We start from the raw sequence: 21,650 nt of genomic DNA, 5'->3' as shown, positions 1-21,650 counted from the left end.
CCTTATTCAGAGGGTTACCTTCAATGTAAATAGTCTGATAAGTTCACTGGGAACAGGTCATGCAAGTTTATCCATGCTAACAGCTCACTGCTGCGCCAGCCTAAACAATCAACTGCAGCAAATTATCAACCACAGCATTATACACATGTAGCCCAACTGTAATGTGGGAAACTGTGCTGGTTATATAATAATTCATATGGGGTTAACAATCATCTCTTAAATAATTTATAAAGCATCAGAAATTGCCAGTGGTTATATGGGAGCTTTCATGTGGATTCATGAGGAATATTTCTTGATACAAATGCAAAATTTAAGTAGTCAGCAGCAACAACGCACACATGAAAGATGTAAAAGGGCCTTTTCTATAATATCCAAGTGTCTGAGATATGACATTAAACAAAAGGTAATGACGCCACTACAGCAAATGATAGCTAAAGTCTTGTTTAATGTCAGGGCTGCACGATATTGAAAAAAAAATGCATTTGGAATATTCAGGTTTCTGTGATAAATACTGCAATACTGAAAATACAGGAATTTTCACCAGGTAACTTGAATAGCTCAATAGAGGTGCATGTAATGTCACAGTAGGAGGAAGTCACCACGGTTACAACCGCCGAGTGGCAGAAAGAAAGTGAAAGCATTGTTTATTGTATATTTATCAAGTGCTGCAATCTCTCACATTCGTTCACACCGAGCTAATTTGCCTTACTATCACTGCAGATACTGCAATGTGAACATTGTGCACGCACAAATTTCAGTGTCGATGCTGAAAGGATACATTGTGCAGCTCTAGCAACGATCCACTTATTTTGAGTTTGGATTTAGATACCTGAATTGGGACATCTGCCGATATCCATGCTGATACCAATACCAGAGCTCTTTTTTGAAAAACATTATTATTGTTTTTGTTGTTGTTACGAGTAATATGAGTAAGGTTACATAAAGCTGTACTAAATCACTCAGCACTTCTTAATATAAGGGCAAAAAAATACACAAAAAAGAATTTCAAAGAGTGCAATGGGGAATTGACAACCACTCAATCAGACTATGTAATCAGGATTGGGCATGGATCAGTGACATCAATCTGATATCTAATCAGTGAATTACGTCAGTATTGACAGAAAAATATATGACTTTTAGCAAACAAGTTTAACATCAATAACACGCCTGATGAGCACTCCCTCCCCTTAATTCTAACACCGCAGGACAAGTTTCTAAAATAAAGGAGACACCTATGGCTTATTATAATGCACTCATGTGCAAATTATACTTCCAATTTATTTAATTTACTTTTTTAGTATAAACTAAGGAGCACTTACATTTGTTGCTGCTAAGAGCACAATACTTTATTCAGAACATGCACACAGATACTGATACGTTTATTAAGATACAAAAAAGACTATTCCATAAAAACTACAGTTACTGTCAGATTTTAGTCTTGTCACACAGGGCAGTAAATTAATCCATAATGAAAAACAGGCAGTTACTCAAATGTGTACTCTGCCTGTATTTATCATATTATAATAATGTCATTTGACAAACTCTGAAACAGAAACTGTCGTTCAACAGTTTTTTGACAGTTTTAGCTCACTGGCACTTATGACAAATTCAAAAGCAGGTAAAAAGGTATTTGAAAGGCAATGTTCACTACTGCCAGCTTCATTACGAACTAAAGCACATCCTCCGGCCCACGTTCATCCAATTACCACTGCACAATGACACATTCTGAGCAAAACATTCAGCTCAACAAGCAACATTATCTAAATAGACAGTGGATTAATTACTGTGTTTCTGTTGCAAATATTGTTCCATTTGTTGAGGCAGCCAGACAAAAAGGTTTTTTGCATATTTTGCCTGACATTTTATGCATTTTTAAAATGAAAGTACTATACTCAAGTTACACAGCACGTCCAGAATTAATGGGAATTAAAGAATTTTTCCTCCATGAGCCTTTACAGTTAAATCCTAATTGCAATATGTTTTGAATGATGAAATTTAATCCACAGCTGTGTCATGCTGGAGAAAGCCTCAACGTCACACATTCATCATCTGATAAACAGGAAGACGCCTGATGTTCAATAACGCCGTCTCTGCTACGATTATATTATGAGGTTCAAACAGTAAACAGATAAAAAGAAAACCTACTAAAAGCATAAATAAATGATGAGGGTGTTTCAGACGACTTTCAATGTCAGTCTGCCAAATCCAATTTCAGCGAAGCAAATGACTTCTGTTGTGTGTCTTAATTCAGTCACTAATTCAGTTTATGTCATAATTTGGTGTAATTCTAAGTGATTACATGATCAGTGAAAATTAATTACAAGCCACTTGCAGGGGATTGGTATGATGTAGGCACCACAATGAATGAAGAATTACCCACCAAAGTCATTTTTTTTCCAGTGAGAAAAGAACAAAAAATGAAGTAGACCTGTTTGTACTACGCACAAAGTAAACATGTTCTCATATGCCTTATGGTTTAATAAACTACAATAATTATGCTGGCTGCAGTATTAAATTCTGACTTTATTTTCCCATCTCTAGTTGTTTTTCCTAAAACATGTCTCAGCAGGAAATAGATATGGTGTTATTACATTTAGTGCATCCAGTATCTTAGAGGCATTTTTATACCTTTATTGAAGATTTGACAGAAGAAATATGGCAGGAATTGAGGGTACAGCATGACAGAGCATGTACAGCTATAGTTAGCTGCGTAAAAATCACTAAGCATTACTAAAGACAAGGGGTGTCACAATTCTCCAAGTCCATGATTCAACACTGAAGGACATGCCATTGTTGGACTATTGCATCTGATTTGTAAAGATAGATAGATAATTGGTTGTATGCCCTTACAAGTATGAAACTATTTTAGAGATTGGGGTATTTTATCAAAAAAGCTTGACTTGACAGTTTGTAACAAAGTTGAATTTCTCATATATGTCCCAAGTAAACCCTCTTCCCAAACAAATCAATAAAGGATCTCTGAAAAGAAAAATAAACCCAACAACTCTGATGGTGTCCAGTACAAGTCAGTTGATCGTCTTCTTGCACAAAGGATAAGTGTTTGGTGTGCAGCTGCAGGCTAACGGTGAGCTAGCTGTGTTGCCTTTTTATTGTTTTTATTTTTCTTCAGATATGCGCAAGTAGGGAGAGAGAATCGCAATATTGCTTTTGATGATCAAAACTGAAAGCTCATTTGATTTTTGATTTAGAATAAAAAATTGTGACACCTCTACTAGAACAAAATAAATGATTTAAAACAAAGAGCAATGTCGACTCAAAAAGCTCTATTTAAACAGGGAGCTCATCCAAAATAAAGACTTTTTTTACTTTATTAAGATTTAATTTCACTTAACATCTGTGGTTAAATGACTACACAAGCAGTGCTTAATGTGCTGCTTTGTAAGAACAACTTGCTGCGTTTGCCACTAATGTGGAATTGATCGAGCCTAATACATGGTCTTAGCAGAGCGTCTCGTGACCTGAAGTGAAATGGATGTCTTTAGACAGATTGCCAGACCAGACTACTACAATAATCTGCTTTAGCTTCCACAGAGTCACAGTTAATGTTAGCCAGGTCACATCTAGACCTCACATTTGTCACTTACTCATGGCCTACAGCACTGAACCAGCACCAACACGGTATGGTACAACATCAAGCTGCATTCTCAAAGCTCCTGTGGCTTTATGCAAAAACATTTCAGCCTGATCCTGACCAATAACAACAAACAAACTAACCAAGAGGGCTGTCTGCTTTAATCTCAAAAACACTTAGTCCATTTTTCATAGCATGAATCTTTATTTTGACTCATGAGCAAGTTGAGAAAGAGTTTTACTTAAGAAATTGCATTTAATCCTCTGTAAACGGGCACACCAGCTAAAGGCCTGCTGGCACAGGTAAAACAAAATGTGGCAGTCAGACAGGTCTATCACAGCCAATCAACTTTGTGCTGTGAAGTCAAGCAAACTCTGACAGAAGAGACCAAACAATTCCCAACAAACTGCCAGGAGGCCTCTGACAAATTCAAAAGCAAGCTGTGTTATAGCTGTGCTGCATCACCGTTAAATGAAAGCCCTTTTCACTCACACGTACCTCCTATGAAATGAAATCTAAAGCACGATTACATTGACAGCGTTAAATTCTCACTACATGGTGTGAAATTGCCAACAAGGCCCTTTTGACAAGACAGCTTCATCATCCCCCAGCAAGCCCGCAGTGAAAGGGCAGAACATTTGCGGGGCTGTTGCTTGCTAGACAGAGAACATTTGATACAGAGTAACTTAGACATAATTTGCATAAACACAGTCACCATTATTCTTGGAAACTGAATTATCATAACATATTTTATACTATATATGCGACCTATAAGATATGAGACTCTCTGCATTGTAAGGGAGGGACTAGTTTGTTTGTTTTTTTCCAAGAGGGGAGGCTTTAGGATTTAGGATGGAATGAGATTATGGAAAAGGGCTTTAAAATGTTAGAGGCAGTCTGAGAGCGGCTCGCTGCTGCAGCACTGAGGATGTTCAGTGTGGAAGACTGCCATTTTCTTCATTTAACTTAATAAGGAAACCAATTCATCTAATGCAATGCGTACTCACAACTGGCCAAATTACAACCTTTGTGTGTTTTTCAATCACATAAAGGAAGATAATTGAAGAGGAAACATAATCAACATTAAACTGAACCCTCTGCAGAAGAAGCTGAAGAAGCACTAATGTCTTGATAATTGTCTCGTAAAATAGGCCCAAAACATATGTGTGTCACATGTTGCTTAATACCCTGTAGAGCTGATGATGATATTCGTTATAAAATAATCAAATATTTGCTTATAAGGAGACATGTTATGCTCATTTTCAGGTTCATAATTTTATTTTGGGTTACTACTAGAAAAGATTCACATGCTTTAGTGCTCAAAAAACACATCAGCATTCTCATACTGTCCAGTGCTGCAGCACTGTATCTCTGTATACTCTGTCTGATCTGTTTTAGCTCCTCTCTTTTAGACCGAATACCCAGTCTCCTCTGATTGGTCAGCTCACACACACCTGAGCCAGCACTGCTAACAACAACAGAGCAGCTGTGCTAAACTAGCTGCCAGGCATAAATTATGCAAATGTGTGACTTTGTGATGCAGTGTGATGTCACAAAATCACCCAATTAAAGGTGGGATACTGACGAGGTGTTTCAGGAGCAGTGTTTTCTTTGGGAGAGAGGAGCTTCTGTTGGTGTGGACTTTTTAACTATCAAGATCTTTTACATGCACAAGATCCTATATAAAACAGTAAAAGGAAAGGAACAAAAAGAAAAGAAAAAACATAATAGGCCTCCTTTAATTTATAAAATATTACAAAACAGTAACAAATACTAATCTCAAGCTCCTGAGGTGATGTCTTCAAATAACTTTTTTTGTCTGCCCAACAATCCAAATCTCAAAGATAATCAGTTTAAAATGATATGTAATAGTGAAAAGCAGCAAATCCTAAAATCTAATAAGTTAAAAATTACTTGAACAACTAATTATCAAAATTGTTGGAGCGTAATTTTCTGTTGGTCAACAATGTAGAATGTGATGAGATCATCGTCCCAAATCCTCACATGTTGAAGCTAAGGCGGTCACAACAATGTGGGTCAATATTATGCCAAGTAAAAAGAAAGGTTAAACCGTCTTTTGAAAATATACTTTCTCTGCATACTTCAAAATTAAAGACAGGAAGATAAGAATCTGTGAGAATCTGCCTCATTACAACAGCCCTTGAATATATATCTGTATACTGAATAGAACTGCTGAAAAGAAAAATAAGACAATGCTGCAACATTTCTCATTTTCAAGTCACTTAGCCATTACAAAATGTCATGAGGAGCAGACAATAAGGACGGCACATCATTAATGCCATTTAACGTATCTTTTCCTGCCAGAGTGCGGATTGACTGGAGGAAAGCAAAGAGAAAGCGGCAAAAGAGTAAAAAAAAAATAAAAAAATAACAAGGGCTTGATGAAAAAACATGCGCACTCAATGCATCCACACCCATGCATCGAGTCGGTGTGAGAGAAAAAGATTACAGTGACCCACCATCCTATTTCTAGCTAAAAGAAACCATTGGCCTCAATATAAATTTTAGATGGAGGGTTAGGATATAAATACATTGATATAGAGGGCTGATATTTGCCTCTTGCTGAATAATAGATATCAACCATGCAGCGTCATCCAATGCTGACAGAATGAACCGCATCCAACAAAGAACGAGTTCATAAACACGCAATGAAGATTAAAATATCTATCTCACAAATCCAACAGACAATGAACCCGACAGTATCCATTACCAAACAAATTAAGCCCCAATCTGGCAAAAAATCCTTTAAGAAGCCTTTTAGAGATGGAGATGTGGCAGAAACTGGGGATAAACACAAATATCACACTATTACGATATATGGACAGATGGCAGGCTACTGGACCCACTAACAGCCCGGCAACACAGTACCTGGTATGCAATCCTGTTACAAATAAAGCCAATGACATTTAATCCCATAATGGGATGCACCCATTTCATTCACTGACAAGGTCAAGAGACGAGCAAGATATCAAACAAAGCAGGTAAGGCTGCCAAAAACAAGCAGCTGCCAAGTCTTTATTATGTGTCTAAAGATGAGTATGATACAATGAATTAAGAACAATGTCCTACAGACACCTGGAATCCACTTTGAAGATGTACAAATGATAAACAGAGAGAGACCTCGGGGGAACAAGAACTTTTCAGAGAGAGAGAGCGCAGCGTTGAAACATGGCTGCTATCTGACGCAGGTGGACAAGGATAAAGTACTTGGTGTGAGTGTGTGCGCCAAGCTGTGCTGTGCCAAGCCATCTACTCATCAGCATTATGTCTCTGCCACCTCCACTATCGACCAGTGTGGGCATTTTAAGAGATCATTACTGCTTTAAAGTAAATTGCTTCTTGAAATGATGCAACCTATGTCATGTATAGAAATGGGTAAGGGCTGGTTTCTCCTTGAAAAGTTGAAGTACCTTTGAAGTGTTGGGGAAAATATATATAATGCATGTACTGATATGTTAATAAATGAAAGTACAATCAGATGCCAGTTTTTTTAGGTACACCTAGCTTAAACACATGCAGTGTCATAGCACTTTTACACCAAAATTAGTGTACACATCTACTGGCAATTGACGCCTTTCTCTTTGCCAGTAGACATGTTTGCCTTTCTGTTTTTTTTTGTTGTTTTTTTTAAAAATGGTGTGTCACATTCAATTTCACAAACAAGCTTGTGTATTACGTGTATTTATTTTTGGCTGAATTTTGTTCAGAGTGGTCTTTGTACGGGTAGATTGTACGTCAATGGCTCATTTTTAAATCAGGTTTTAAAAAAACATGCAGTCCTTAAATCATGATCAATAATTGTGGGTTCAGTATCCATTCCAAAAGTCAGAATCAATATTGCTGCAAATAATTGCAGTACTAATGGTGAGACAATGTAGCTTGAAGCTGCAACTACTACAGGCACGTGCCAAAACTTTAAGACGGTAGACAATGCATGAAGATGAGTCAGCTATAAAGACCTCTTTAGTATAATACCATTTGTTTTCCAGAGAGACCAGCACTGCAACTTTTGTGCTTGTCTTGCAACTGATTTGCCAAAGGACAATAAATCGTCTCTCAACAGGCCTCACCTCTCTTTGCATAGAAACACTTCTGTCAATTTATCTCAAATGAGAACAACAATCCATTAACAACACCGACAATCAACAATATAAAACGCCAAAGCAAACTTTCAGGATTAATGAATTTTCTGTGGAGGCACATATTCAGCTGTGTGATGTCATCACTGACTTCTTTCATGACCCCCCCAAAGAACGGGGTAACATACTGACCATTCACACTGACACAAAGACAAAACCCCTTTATGGTTGCCTCCCTCTTTTATTGGAGCCTAACCTTTACAGTTTGACCTATTAACCGTGATGAAATACTTCCTGCGAGAATGTTAGGGCCACAATAGGTCCTGCTAATCCTGAGATTCAATAGGATGCATACACTCACTCTCTCCCTCCATGCCACTGCTGTGATGTCTCGTCCTCATGGACGGGGGAATAAAATCATTCTGCCTCCCTGATGCTTGCCAAAAGCTCTGCACGTGTCCAGCTACTGTATAACCCTCACTACTGCTGCAGACTAAACCAAACACGATGATATTAGACTGTTCACGGGCTACTGGTAACCCTTGGAGAACCAGAGAAATACATCACAGCTGTCCAGATTGTAGCAGCATCACTACAGCAGATGATCAGTCTGTAATTATCAGATGAAGCCTGATAATGCCTGGGAACCTCTGAGGCCATGTTGTGTAATGATGATGATGCAGCCAACTGTCAGGCCCCTGACGCGCTGTGGAGCTCTGCGCCATCGATTTAGCTCATATTTTACATTTGATGTCCGACAGCCTGCAAGCCTTCCTCGTCTTTGATTATATGCAAATGTGAAGCTCTACTACAGCCTGCTATAAGGCAGATCAACTGCTCAGCAATGCTTTAGTGCAGAGGTCTTCAATGTTTTTCAAGCCAAGGATCCATTAGCTGATAGAGAGATGGAGCAGGCACCCGCTATTGAAATTATGTTGCATATCAAACTGAGCCATGTAGGGCAGTTTACAGGTTTGTGCTTTGTCTGTGTTTCCTGTGAAATGAGCGAGTTGCTGTCGGGGCAATGTTTTGGTGCTAAGAAAAATGTGTACTAAATACTGCTTTAAAAGTCGTTTTCCATGACTTACAGTACTGAAACATACTGGACACAGGAAGTCAGGGTGCCATCAATTGAAGGTCAACAGCTGACTCATGTGGATGGGTCAAATGCGGGTTGTGTATTGGTAGGTCCACGCTATATACGTTTTGTGTATGAAATGGCTGTATCCTCACTAGACTGCATTATTATAAACTATGATAATCTGGTCATGGGTCACATCTCTCAACTGGTCTGTATTGAGGAAACTGGTCTTTTTCTTTTATGATTTTTTGTTGTTAATGCTTTAATTTTTCACATTCATGTGGAATGGATGTCTCAAGGTGATTGTGCAGCTTTGATGGCTTCATAGATTTGGCAGCACAACAGAGAGATAGACTGGCAATTAAATCAAAGGTAAATTCAAAAATTTCTCTAAAATTCAACTGCCCTATAATATAATTTGATATTATATTATAATACATACTTAAAACCCACAAACTATTTACTATCATACTGACTGTAAACAGTGTCCATGAATGTTAGCATCTTTACATATATTACACAATATAGTGATCGGCTGTTTAACTTGAATTTAAAACTACTGTTGTTCATACCAGTCAACGCTCTGGTGTAAGTGTTTGAAAACCCAGCATTATGAATACATCTAAATTAGAAGCAATACCTGCCACTCACAGGCAACACAAATGGCAGCATGGTCTTTAAGCAGTGTGTGCAGGCTGTCTAATTGTTGTTGTCAGAGACTAAATAAAGCCTCTCTGTTGCCAGGTTGTTATCTGTATTTGTTTCATTAGCTGCAGCAGAATACAGAAGACAGGAGAGGGGGGTTTCTGTGCTCAGGTGACAGTCAGACCTTGGGGTGTTTCCAGGGAGACGGTTAAAAAAGAAAACATGAGTTTGGAAAATATGGACAGCTTAAACTGTGAAAACAAAAATTCAGAAGGATATACAAATGCACAACGTATACCAACTGTGTAAAAGTATGTGGGCAGTATGCAATTCCCGCGTTGGATACATTTCTAACTCTTCAAAATCTCTGTGCTTGCCAGTGGCCAAGTTTTCCTGGTGGACAGGAGTACTTTGAACAACCACAGGAGCCATTTGTGGCAGTTTTGAAGGCAGCGTCAGGCCTTATTGCTGTCAGACATAAATATCCAACAAACAGAAATTGCAGCCAAATAGGTGACATGCATGCAAATCTCACTCGAACATTGACTTCAATTATGCTGCTGAGTGGCTCTCTTAAATCCATGGACCAGGAACAATCAATGAACAATCTGGTCACGGTCTGAAACATTGGACACACTTCTCTGTTTGTCTTGCCTTACAAACACCTCGGCTTTTTGACGCGAGTCGTCTCCATCACAGACTGGGGCCTGTTCCAGGAAGCCTTGAAGACCCTTAAAGGAAACACAGACCTCAGGGGCCCTTGCTCCCCAAACACCCTGCTCGCACAGGAGAGCCTCTCAGTTGCCCTGCCAGGCAACAACATTTGTTTGTCCTACGCAGTCTTAACCACCCGACAGAAAGAACACACCCTCGACGACCGTAGTGCTACTCTGAAGAGGGGGTTGGGAGCCGCAGAGCCTCAACTCAATCACCTCTCTGTGTGAGGGGCACAAAAGAGCCAGTGAGAGTGCAGAAGTGAGAGTGAGAAGGCTAGAGCTCTGCGCAGGAACTCGGGTGTAGCCAACCTGCGGCAGGTAATGTGCTCTCTGGTTACCTGTTTCCCATGCAGCCTGAATCTTAATGTGGACACACCCAAATGTGAATAGCTCTGCAGTGCCAATATTTGTCCTGGAAGCAATGGGACTCAAGGGAGGAGGTAACAGAGACAGATAATCTGTAGATATGCGCTGTTTTTTATTACTTTCTCTTAATCAAAATAACACAATGAGATGTGCACCATTGGCTATAATTTTCAGAGTCAAGGCACTTCACGTCGATACTGACATTTTAATGAAGATAAAGGATATTTCTGCCATTACATTTTTTGTGGATTAGGGTGGTTTCATGCAATATTATCCTTGCAAGAGGCTTCTGTAAGAAAATGTAATTGATGCAACTTATTTGAACAGATTTTTAACTTATCTGTAACATTATACAAGATAAGGAGAAACCAATTAAATTCCTGGATATTCTGACACTTTTCTCAGATTGCTGTTTTCATTTTTAACATCAATACAAAGGGCTCATGTGAATTTAAAGTCCTTTCTTGGTGGCCGACATAACTTCCCAGTCATCCGGCACAACTTAATATTCACAACTGAATGACCCATTCTTGACAGATCACTGACTCCATTCAGCCCGCCAAGGCACCAATGAGAGGAAAGTCACCACCGACCCAAATTGAGTCCAGTATTCTCATGGCCCATCTTTTGCAGCACTAAGTGGCAAATTACCAAATCGAAATGCTTCAACAACTTAGCACTTTTCAGAGGATTATCTCATATACACATTCTTGAGGGGCTTGAGTTGCAGTCCTTCGAACAGTGACCGCATTGTGGCGTGCTTAGTCAAGATCCCGACCCTGAAGTCTGGGCCTAAAAGCCCTTTGTTCCTCTGAGAAATCTCTGAATAATAGATACTAAAAAAATGTAAGAGTTAACTTGTAGGAACAGGGCCTCTGTGTAGGGCAAGTAAACAGTTATTCAGAACAATAAAGGGGAAAATGTTTGGGAATCGTTCTTATACGATTCCACAGAAGCAGTAATCTTTTGCTTTCACTATGACTTTAATAACAGTGCAAAGTTCCTTCATTATCTCAGTTCTTATTGTACGTTTGTCAGCACCAAGTATCTTGACAAATACACAATAGTCTTCAATGGAATTTGGTGTAAAAGTAGGCCATGACCCAAAGAGCAAGTGATTAGGTTGGACTGTGGATAGCACCACCATACAGCCAGTCACAAGGCACTTTGTGGATCATAAATCCTGTACCATGGGGTGTAGAAGCATATTTTTCACCCAGATTCTCAGCATTGTGACAAATCTGAGTGTTGGTCTTGTCCATCTCTCCCTGAACATAAGGCTAAAGACAAACTCTTTCCACTAGTAGCACTGGTGCTCCCTTCTTAAAATTTCAAGAGCACCAGCACAAACTTTAGGGGCACCACTTCAAATCGACATGCAGCACAACACATTCTTTTTTTTTTGTGCTCTGGCCGCATTACCAGTGGAAATGCTGCTTCTGGTGTTTCACATGATATAGGATGGGGACTTTGCAACCGATATTCAGCAGGTCAGATTAAAAATGTATAAAGGTTATTCCTGTTTACAATCCTGTACATAATGTGTTAAGAAATTAAGTTAAATGACTGATTATATTAAAGCCATGTGTCTTGTAGTGACAGGACACTGTGGAATATGTGGAGCAGATCACTAAACATCAAATGAAATGGGTCCTATCAATCAAAACCACGTCAAGACTGACATCTTTTTGTTTTACAAGCTGATAAAGCTCTGATATGTTCAAAGTGAAACATCTGAAACTGAAGTGGTTCATGTCTTTCACAATACTATCACATTAGCCATTAGTCATCACCAAGACGATTTTTAGTGATGGTATTTCTGAAGTTAAACAAGTCTGTGAACTGACGCTGAATGATGAACAGTATTATGAGAGCTGCATGGGAGAGGCAAACAATGAAGTCATTGTCAGCTGTGTGCATCCACATAGTTTCTGTTTGCCATAGCATAGCAAGATGCCATACGTCACACAGATTGTTGGAAGCTCAAAGGTTTAAAACAGGGCATGAGTGTCTGTAAAAAAAAAAAAAAGGAAATGCAACCATATCGATTTCCCCAGGGTCAACCAGGTCACTGATAGCGGTGATCCTTCGTTTGGTTTCTGGGATCCTGTAATCAATAAACCTATTTGTGGTGAGTTTCCTAAGCAAGGGCAAAAGGTTTCAACCATAATGGTTTGTGAAGGCCGATATCAATAATGATGACGACATGTAAATAAACATGAATAAGCATTTAGACTACAGCTGAAATTATTAGCAAATGAACAAATTAGTTGCTAACAAAAAATTAAATGGCTTGAAAATTCATAATTTAATTTAAATTTTTTCAAGTAAAAAACAAATATACATAACATATACAAATAAAGAAAATGTGTAAAATATTTTCCTGCATGTTTTCTTCATGTATACAAATACATATATAATAAACACATTTTAATGAGGCTGTGGTCAGGGAGGAACCACAGAGGTGAGCCACATCACTGAACAATAAACTATATTTAAAACAATACCCGATACATTGCTCTAACCGTCACTGACAAGCAATTTTTCCAGTGGATCAGTACTCGGCTTCTCCAATGACTGTAAGACAAGAAAGACTGGGCGAGAACACTTGCATCTAAGCACTAATATGAACGTCATTACAGCCATGTGAGGAGAGCACATATGTTAACTCAGCAGCACACAAAGCACGGCATCTAATTTGTTCAACTACAATTACTTAATTCAATGACGAATGAGCCAAGAAACTTCCCAGCAGCCAGCCTTTCCTTTGTCTGGCTGTGTGTGCACAGAGGAAGCTCATGCATCTCAGCAGACCTAATGTTTCACTCGAGAACATGAAGACACCCAGCAGCTGCTCATGGCAACAGAAAGAGAAACAGATTACATGGGTGAGACCATGAAAACAAGTGATACATTTCCATGATGGATAAGACAAGAAACTCAGAAGTGTGTATTATTATAGCTTCCAATGCTTTGAAGCATCCTTCCACAGCCGATGTGAGTTTGCACCAGTTTTACACACACTGACATTTCCTTGCTGGCAGTGTAATGAATCATATAGACTAGGTAGGTAAGTGTTTTTTGTATCGAAAACATATTTTTATCAGCAGATCTTTCAAGGTTTGTTGTAGCCATGTCATCAGTGATTAATGTTTGCGTAGGCGAATAGCTGAGGACCACATCATCCATTGCCAATGCTGCTAAGTTCAGCCGAATGTGCTGAAGCTCTGTTTCACTCACACAAATCATTTGTAGACATATAAACTCGAGATTTCTGGAACAAGAACGACTTGGGAGAAAGAACTGAGGATTATCTGCTTCCTCATCTGCTGCAACATGGCTCAAATAATCAATTAGTTGTCAACTAATAAATGGATACCCAACTACTACTTTTATTCTGCTACAACATTAAAATACAAAATGAGACCTTTGAGGACATCATCTTGGGCTTTTGGAACCAGTGATTGACATTTTCACTATTTTCTGACAGTTAACAGACCCAGCAACTAATTGATTAATGAAGAAAAATAATCAACAGATTAGTTGCAGCAAGGAATGTGAGGATAAAAGATATTATCGCGGATTGCGATAAAAAACACAGAATAAGTTGATCATGGTGAATTTTAATTATCAGGATAATCTTGATATCCTTACATGAATGACTTGGAAAAGCTGTCTAGCTAACTGATTTAACAGTAAACAAGTTAAAATGCTTGTGTATAAATACTACGGATTTCAAACAACAGAATGACAGGGAGATGAGGTAACCACCTTTTATTTATCCTTTATTTGTGCAGGAAACCTTATGATTTATGATAACTTATTCAAGATTCTTTGATTGTTTCACGCCAGAATAATGTGTTTCCTGTCTGTGATACAATAAAATCTTTGTTTCCTGAAGGAAAATGCAAGGTTAAAGTGGTTTCAGTGTGTTTTAAGAATATATTTTTGATGATTATCTGGATAATATTGTGAATTTCAATTATCTTGGACCGGGTAATCATGACATGAAATTTTCATATTGTCCTATGCCTGGGTGCAGCCCTACTGGAAGTAGAAAAAAATTGAATCAGCAACAAGCCATGAAAACACAAAGCTAGGCTGCATGTGACAAGAGGCGGCGCACAAAATGAACGAGTGACCTTTGGTTGGTAAAAGATAAGCCCTCACCAAGATGGTGATTTCACAGGCCTCCTTCGCTGATAAGGGCACGAACGCCTGCAGGTGCACTTCACAAACACACACTTGGCCACGACATAAGAACAGCCAGACTCACACAGTATAACCCAGGACTTACTTCCTCTTGATTGATGCAAAAAGAAATTAAGTTACTGCTTTACAAATGGTAGCCTCCCGCCTGCTGTGCATTCTCAGCTGCTTGACATGGCAACAGGAAAAAATATAGCTCGATCAGAAAAGCCCCTGTGCAGACTTTTATGGCCATCCATATCCCTTTCATGGTCTTTATTCTGTTCATGGGGCATAAGACGGGTGTAGCATTAAAAGAAAACAACACACAAACTGGCCTCCAGCATCGGCGGCTGCCTGGGCACGTTGATGTGGCCGCTGACTAAGACGCACCTGCCTTTACACACCCTGAAACATGAAGCTCACACTGTGGAGTCAGTGGATTGTGTTTGAGGCTAAAACACAGCCTATAAATTCATGCAAGGAGGGTGTTTAATGTGTGAGCAGTGAGCTGCCTCTGTGAGGAGGGAGGTGGACCGCCCTGCAGCAAATAAAGGCATGTCTCTCTCCTCCTCAGTGTGTGTGTGTGTGTGATGGTGTCCATCGGTGACATTGCACATGAAGAGGGCAGTTGCACTTTCAGTTCATATACTGTAGTGATGGGAGGCCCAGACCTCCTACTGAGGGGCTTTTTATTTAAACCTGTGATCGCAGCACATGCATTTTTATTAAATCCACCGACAAAAACAAGGGCTTGTGAAGGGGATCTGCAATGCGTAGCCAACCAAGCTCCATCCTGGTGCGACCACAGCGTTGCCAAAGCGAGCATTAGGCCCACTAATGGCAGAATAAACCTGTTTGGTTTAATAACACTTAACGTAAATAAATTTAAAAAAAACAGTAAAAATAAACGTATCATCGCACATGTTAATTCAGATTTACTCAAATATATGTTCACAACAAAATGAGAACAGTGCGTACCAGACACTTGTGACTTAAAATAAATCTCAAAAACTCTGCAGAAGCTGAGAAATATGTTGAATCTTAAATCAGACTGCGACTACAAGAGACAAGTGCCCCAAAAATAGACTGAATGCAGATGACAGAAGGGGGTCGTTTCGTGGCCTTGATATTATCTCCAAAGTAGCCTACTCGGGTGGGATAAAATAATCAGACACAGATAATAACTACAGTCGGCATTTAATGTGTCATTTGCGGTTAAAATGGATGCAGTATCGCGGAGATGCACTTGCTGCCGGCGGGATACTTCGCGACATCCCCCCGCTGCGGCTCCGGAGCTGACCATCCCTGAACAGGTTACTGAGCACACGCATCCCTCCAGAGGAGCCGCACGAGCGAGCTAGCGCTTAATTTTAACCTTCAATGCCTGGAAACAACCGGAGAGCGAGCGTTAACCTCGGGCCTTCAGGTAGAGAGAGAGCCGTCTGAACCGGAGAGGAGAGACAAAACACAACGGGATATAAATCCCAGCTTAGTTACCTTTAGCTGCCTCCACCGCACATAATAGTCCGAGGACCAGTCCGACAGCGGATGCAAATTGTGTATTCCCTCGGAACCGCATCCCGACTTCGAGTTCAACCGCGGCGAAGTGAAATACAACCTTCTTCTTCTCTGGTCAGTCAGCCGGAGTGTTTCTCTTAACAAGAAAAATAAAATCCAGGAGATGAGTGTCGGTTACCACGGTAGCTCTAAGATGGCCGTCGTCGCCGCCGCCGCTCTGCTCTCTCCCCTTCAATCTCCGCTTCTCTCGCAGTTTTGCAGCTTGATGCGTTCAGGGGCTGTCGGACGTTGGGCAGACACGTTCCCCAGCGCACTGAGTTAACTCTTTCTTGTTATGCATTCCTGCGTCCGCCATCCATTACAGGTTTCTGTGTGATGTCTAACCACTGAATCACGATATGAACACAAGTGAAGCCGAGTGTGGAAGTTTATTTAGTTAGCTAACAGGCAGAATGTATCAGATGGGACTTTGACCAGCAAAATCATGATGGAAGAGGGGTTTTTAATCCGGTCTTTGATCATTTAGCCTAATAAATTCTAATCCATCAATCAATCTTTATTTGTAAAGCTTACAACAAAGTTCACTTTCCAAGTGAAGCAGGTCTAGACCATACTCTTTAGTTAATCTATATACAGAGAAGCAGCATTTCCCCCATGAGCAAGCACTTGGTGATTGTGGCGAGAGAGAAAACACTGCCTTTATATAACATAATATAATATAATATAATATAATATAATATAATATAATATAATATAATATAGTATAATATAATTCCTGCATGGTAGCAAGGCTGGAATAAATGGCTGTTTTGATCTATTACAAAACATAGGCTTGGTTTAAAGACCCCATTCATGGGGCTTTAGGAGAATCTATTGGCAGAAATATAATCTAATACTCAGTTTTATCAGTGTATAATCACCTAATCTTACACTGTAATTAGTGTACAGTATGGTTGTTGCTTGACCTGTAAAAGGGTGTTTCGGGTGTTTATGAGCAATTAAAAACGACTTGTATTCCAGTTCCCACCTCAGACTCAACTAATCTGGGTTACACAGTACAATTGACACGTTCTGTCAGCAGGTGTCTGCTGACACAGCTGAGACAATGAACATCTGTTTTCTAATTGTTCGATGATGTGAAGCGAACACTTCAACTTCTGTGTTGATGAGCAAAATCCCTGAGGCAACTTGAGGAGAAAAGTCTACACACATGCTCACTAATATCAGTAATATCACCCAAATTCAGTCTCTTAAGTGACAGTTCAGACACAAGCTCTTCTGGACAGCTTGAGACCAAAAACAACACTCATTCTTTAAGAAAAGGACATTTAATCTTCTGTCACACTCAAATTGCTAATACATATTTACATTTTGTGTTTAGAATCAGTGACATATATTACACAACAAGTGCTGCTGTGTTTTGTTTATGATGTCCATACATGGCAAAAGCCTTCGCATTCAAATAAATAATTCTTATAGGCCCATTGGTGGACTGAAAACACTATGGACAGTTACTGTAATAAGGCTCAGACTTTCTTGTTACATCCCTGACAAAGTTTGATGGGTTGTATTCAAATATATGAAGATGTCATTAAAACCAAACTAACCCTCAACAAAAGGTCTTTATTTATAAAGAACCTGGCACAAACATGAATTATTAAAATATTGGGGTCATATTTTTTTTGTTTTTTGTTCAGCTTTCCTTCTACATTCTGCTGAAAACACGTCTGTCTCATCTTGTCTCTCAAACAAATGTCAACCCAAAATACTTTTGTTCTGCCTGTATCTTTCCAGCTATTTTAAGTCAGATCTTCAATGTAAGTTCTCAGAAATCAGAGCTCAGGAGGAGAACCTGAAGGCAGCACGTGTCCAACGATGGCCAGTGACGTCAATACCTTTTATTGTGGGAGCATGCAGCTAGTTTAGCACAGACGGCTAAACTGAGACTGAGGGCAGGGGCCAAATGCCTTCTGGTGCTACCCAGTGGCACCCAGTGATCTTCATAATGTGAAGTGCATGACAACACTCACAGCTGAAGCTCAGGGGCCAACAAGGAGCCTCCAAGGTTTCAGTTTATCTGAGGACAAAGACTTTGCGGTTTAATTATGGTCACACAGGCTGTTTTGAATTGTTGCAGTCTAGAAATGAGACCTCTGAGGCTTTAGTCCCCTCAGTTATCTCCAAGTGTTGGACAGATGCTCAGGGTGGAGGGTACTATTGGCAGAGTGTGGACCCATAAAGCATGCTGCCTTCAGGCCCTGGCTGGATAATCCAGGCATGGTAAAATGGATATTTCCACAACATGACACTACCAGAATGTGACACACTAAAATGTGTGAAAATGCTTATGTGCCTCTGAAGCCAAAGAGTTATTTAATCCTTTAGTCCAAACAGGCGAGATAGGAATTGTACATTTGAAGTACATCCATGCTTTAATTTGGCCCCGAGTTTATTCCACAGAGCGACTTTCATTGAAAGAGGCTCCGACATCCAATAAAAATGAGCATCATATTGATCATGTATGAGTTAAATACTATCCTCATCCTGCAGAGCAACCACACAACAACATGTGCACGGCAATGTGAGAATAGCAAAGGCCTCGACTTGCAAATGTGGGTGGGGGCTGCTATCTAATCAACACCCTCAGATATGGATAGCACCCCTAAGGAGAAGAGGGTGCAATGCAATCAGAGGAATACTCACAAACATCCACATCACCTTTTTACGCACCATACTTTGCAACCTTGATATGGCTTCTACTCATGCAAATTTAGACACGTGTGAATTTAATATTTGCAAGAGGCGCTAGTGAAAAGGTCAACAGTCCATAATGGAGAGTCTTGCTGTGAGTTTGTTGACAGAAAGTTAAACATTAGATCATTCAGTCTGGCAAAACTGCAACGTTATACATTTTACAATTCATGTCCTCCCACATAAAAAAGTGTGGATGTCAAAAAAAAAAGAGAAAATGTTAAAAACCCTAAAGTTAAATAAATGTTGTAAGAACGGTCAATCATTAGACCTCAGTGTCGCCTCAATAGTAGCAATTATCCTGGAGAAACAGCAGAGAATGGACAGAGCTGTGTGAGGCCACAATTAAGTGATGGGTCTATAAACAAGGACAGTCCATGGGCAGCAGCGAAGCTGAAGCACAATGCCTGTTTGTTTCCCGTTTGGCAACACATGAAGTGGACAAGAGAAAGTGGAAGCCTCCCCTCCCCTCCTCCCTCACAGCCCAGATGTCATGGGGAGGAGACACAGTGGCCATTATCATTCCTATGGGGGACAATGGGCAGCAATAAGATGGCTTGGTGGATAGGTGTGATTGAGACATCAACGAATGATCCGAAAGGTGTTACTTCCTCCAGAACGTCTCACCCACTGCTGTGAGTGACTGCTGTTCTTTAGGGATTTCCATGATGGCTGTCTGCTGTGTATTCAGACTTGTTTGCAATCACAGTATACTTAACCTTTTGTAAATTGTAGTGAGGTTTTTTATATTGTTTTCCTCAACAACTTGTTACTAGGCTCTGAATGCTACACATTAAAGAGTTGATTAACCCCAATTTACCAGAAAAACAAGGCCAAGCAGTGTTTAGAGAGGAAGTTACTTTCAGCTTTTTGTTCCCCAGGTTTTGAAATATCTGTCTATGAGATTAAACTAATGCAAACGTGTTGAATCAGATTTTATTTCAACATAATGAAAAATTCAACACCAACACTGTGGTGACTTTACCTTTAAAAAGTCAGGAAACCAATTACTGCAGGCTATCAGACTACTACACTTAAGTTGTACAGGCTAAAAAGTTTTAATAATTTAAGATTATTTGTGTACTTTACTTGGTAATTTTGAAATTATGTGCATGTCCAGAAATGTGTTTTTATTGTAATTTGGATGAACTTGTTTCTGCTGATTCTGGCCCCTGTGGACAGAAGTGGTATGAGCACCACCACCTCCTGCATTTGTTTTGAAAGTGAGTAGAAGCTCCTCATGGTAATTCTTTTGTAATGTACAAAGGTTTCTGCTGCCACACCACCAGACTACAGAGCAGCTTGTTTCATTAGTCTGTGAGAAGATAAAAACGCAACATAAAAAATAGTTTCAAAGGTGCAATATGTAAGAATATTATAATACACTTCACCGTTAGCTCATTTAGCTATGCAGGTAGCACTGGCGGCTTGGAGCACCAGAACGTTTCTGGTGTTTACACCGCTGGCACAGGACCTTTAAAGTTGGATGGGACAGGGCTAACTGGCTGGTTAGTTAGTTAGTTAGTTAGTTAGTTAGTTAGTTAGATAGATAGATAGTTAGATAGATAGATAGATAGATAGATAGATAGATAGATAGATAGATAGATAGATAGATAGATGCTCAGCATAAAAAAACAACCTGACATGCCATCAGTCCGTCTCACAGACTGAGCTTACTTCTTCAGCCCCCAGACGAGGATTTGGGGATTAGTTACACTGCATTATTTGGATGGTCGAAGGTCGCGAGTGCCTCATGGCTGCTCACATTATTCAAACTCCTTCCACCTCAGTTTCCATCTTTCTGCTTCAGTTATACACTCTGCCACTGCAACCGGGGGTTGAACATGTTCAGTCACTGGTCGTAAGAATCAGGTTGTTGGAGACATAAGAGTGGGCTGCTGCAATCATGGTGGGTGGTTGGCAGTAGATGGAGCATGAAAAAAAGACTTTGCTATCATGCGAATCAAAGCGGTCGTGACCATTAAGCGCCACAGCTTCTCAATATTCTGTTTCCTGTCTCCTGTCTAGACTTGTGTCATTAACTACTGTTTTCTTTTTGCTTCCAGGCCACCAGGAGATCTACAAATCCCATTATCTCTTCCACTTTTCTGAAGATAGCTGCTCAGGATGTAATTGTTTGGAGAGCCCAAAGCTTTTCATAATAACCTCCTTACATTAGCTTTATATCAGTGATGTGTGCAGATAAAGTTATATGTTTGTGGAGTCTTTTTTTTTTACAAAGGAGCAGGGTACTTTTGTGAAAGGATTTAATTGGCGGAAGGGAGGACCTCAGAAAAGTTATTATGGAGAGGATTAGAGCTCTGCATGCCTTCATTTTTATTCACTCTCTTTTTCTTTATCTGATAATCAAAGATATATGGCGTGAAACTCAAATGTGTCGCCTCATAAATTTATAAGCTTCAATTTTCAGTGAACATTTATGTTGAAAGATTAATTTCATATACAGCGAGACTTCAATCTTTTTTTCTGCTTCAGCAGGGATGTCTCCCAGACTTGAATACATTTTTAAAATCCTTGGCTGGGGGGAAATTAAATCTCACTTTAGAAGTTCTGGATGTTATCAGGTTCTTTCATGGTAAAAATTTAAAGCCAGTGGGTCTGTATGTGCAGCAGTCTGGCAACAAATCACACAGGGAGCTGAAGCCATGCACCTTTAAGCTGCCTTTAAT

The 21,650-nt window shown here is 39.7% G+C and overlaps 1 protein-coding gene across 1 annotated transcript in view; it reads right to left on the bottom strand.

Moving 5' to 3' along the window:
• clstn1 (calsyntenin 1) overlaps window positions 1–16,437 on the bottom strand; it is a 37,880-nt gene extending 21,443 nt beyond the window's left edge. Inside the window, exon 1 of the mRNA XM_073470567.1 lies at window positions 16,189–16,437. Within this exon, the coding sequence (XP_073326668.1) occupies window positions 16,189–16,270 (82 nt within the window). The 5' untranslated portion in view covers window positions 16,271–16,437. The remainder of the gene's footprint in view (window positions 1–16,188) is intronic.
• Between the last annotated feature and the right edge of the window lie 5,213 nt (window positions 16,438–21,650).

Source organism: Pagrus major, chromosome 7 (assembly GCF_040436345.1).
Source record: "Pagrus major chromosome 7, Pma_NU_1.0".
NCBI lineage: Eukaryota > Metazoa > Chordata > Actinopteri > Spariformes > Sparidae > Pagrus > Pagrus major.
Note: the sequence above shows the minus strand (reverse complement) of the source record. Positions and strands in the feature narration are given on the sequence as shown.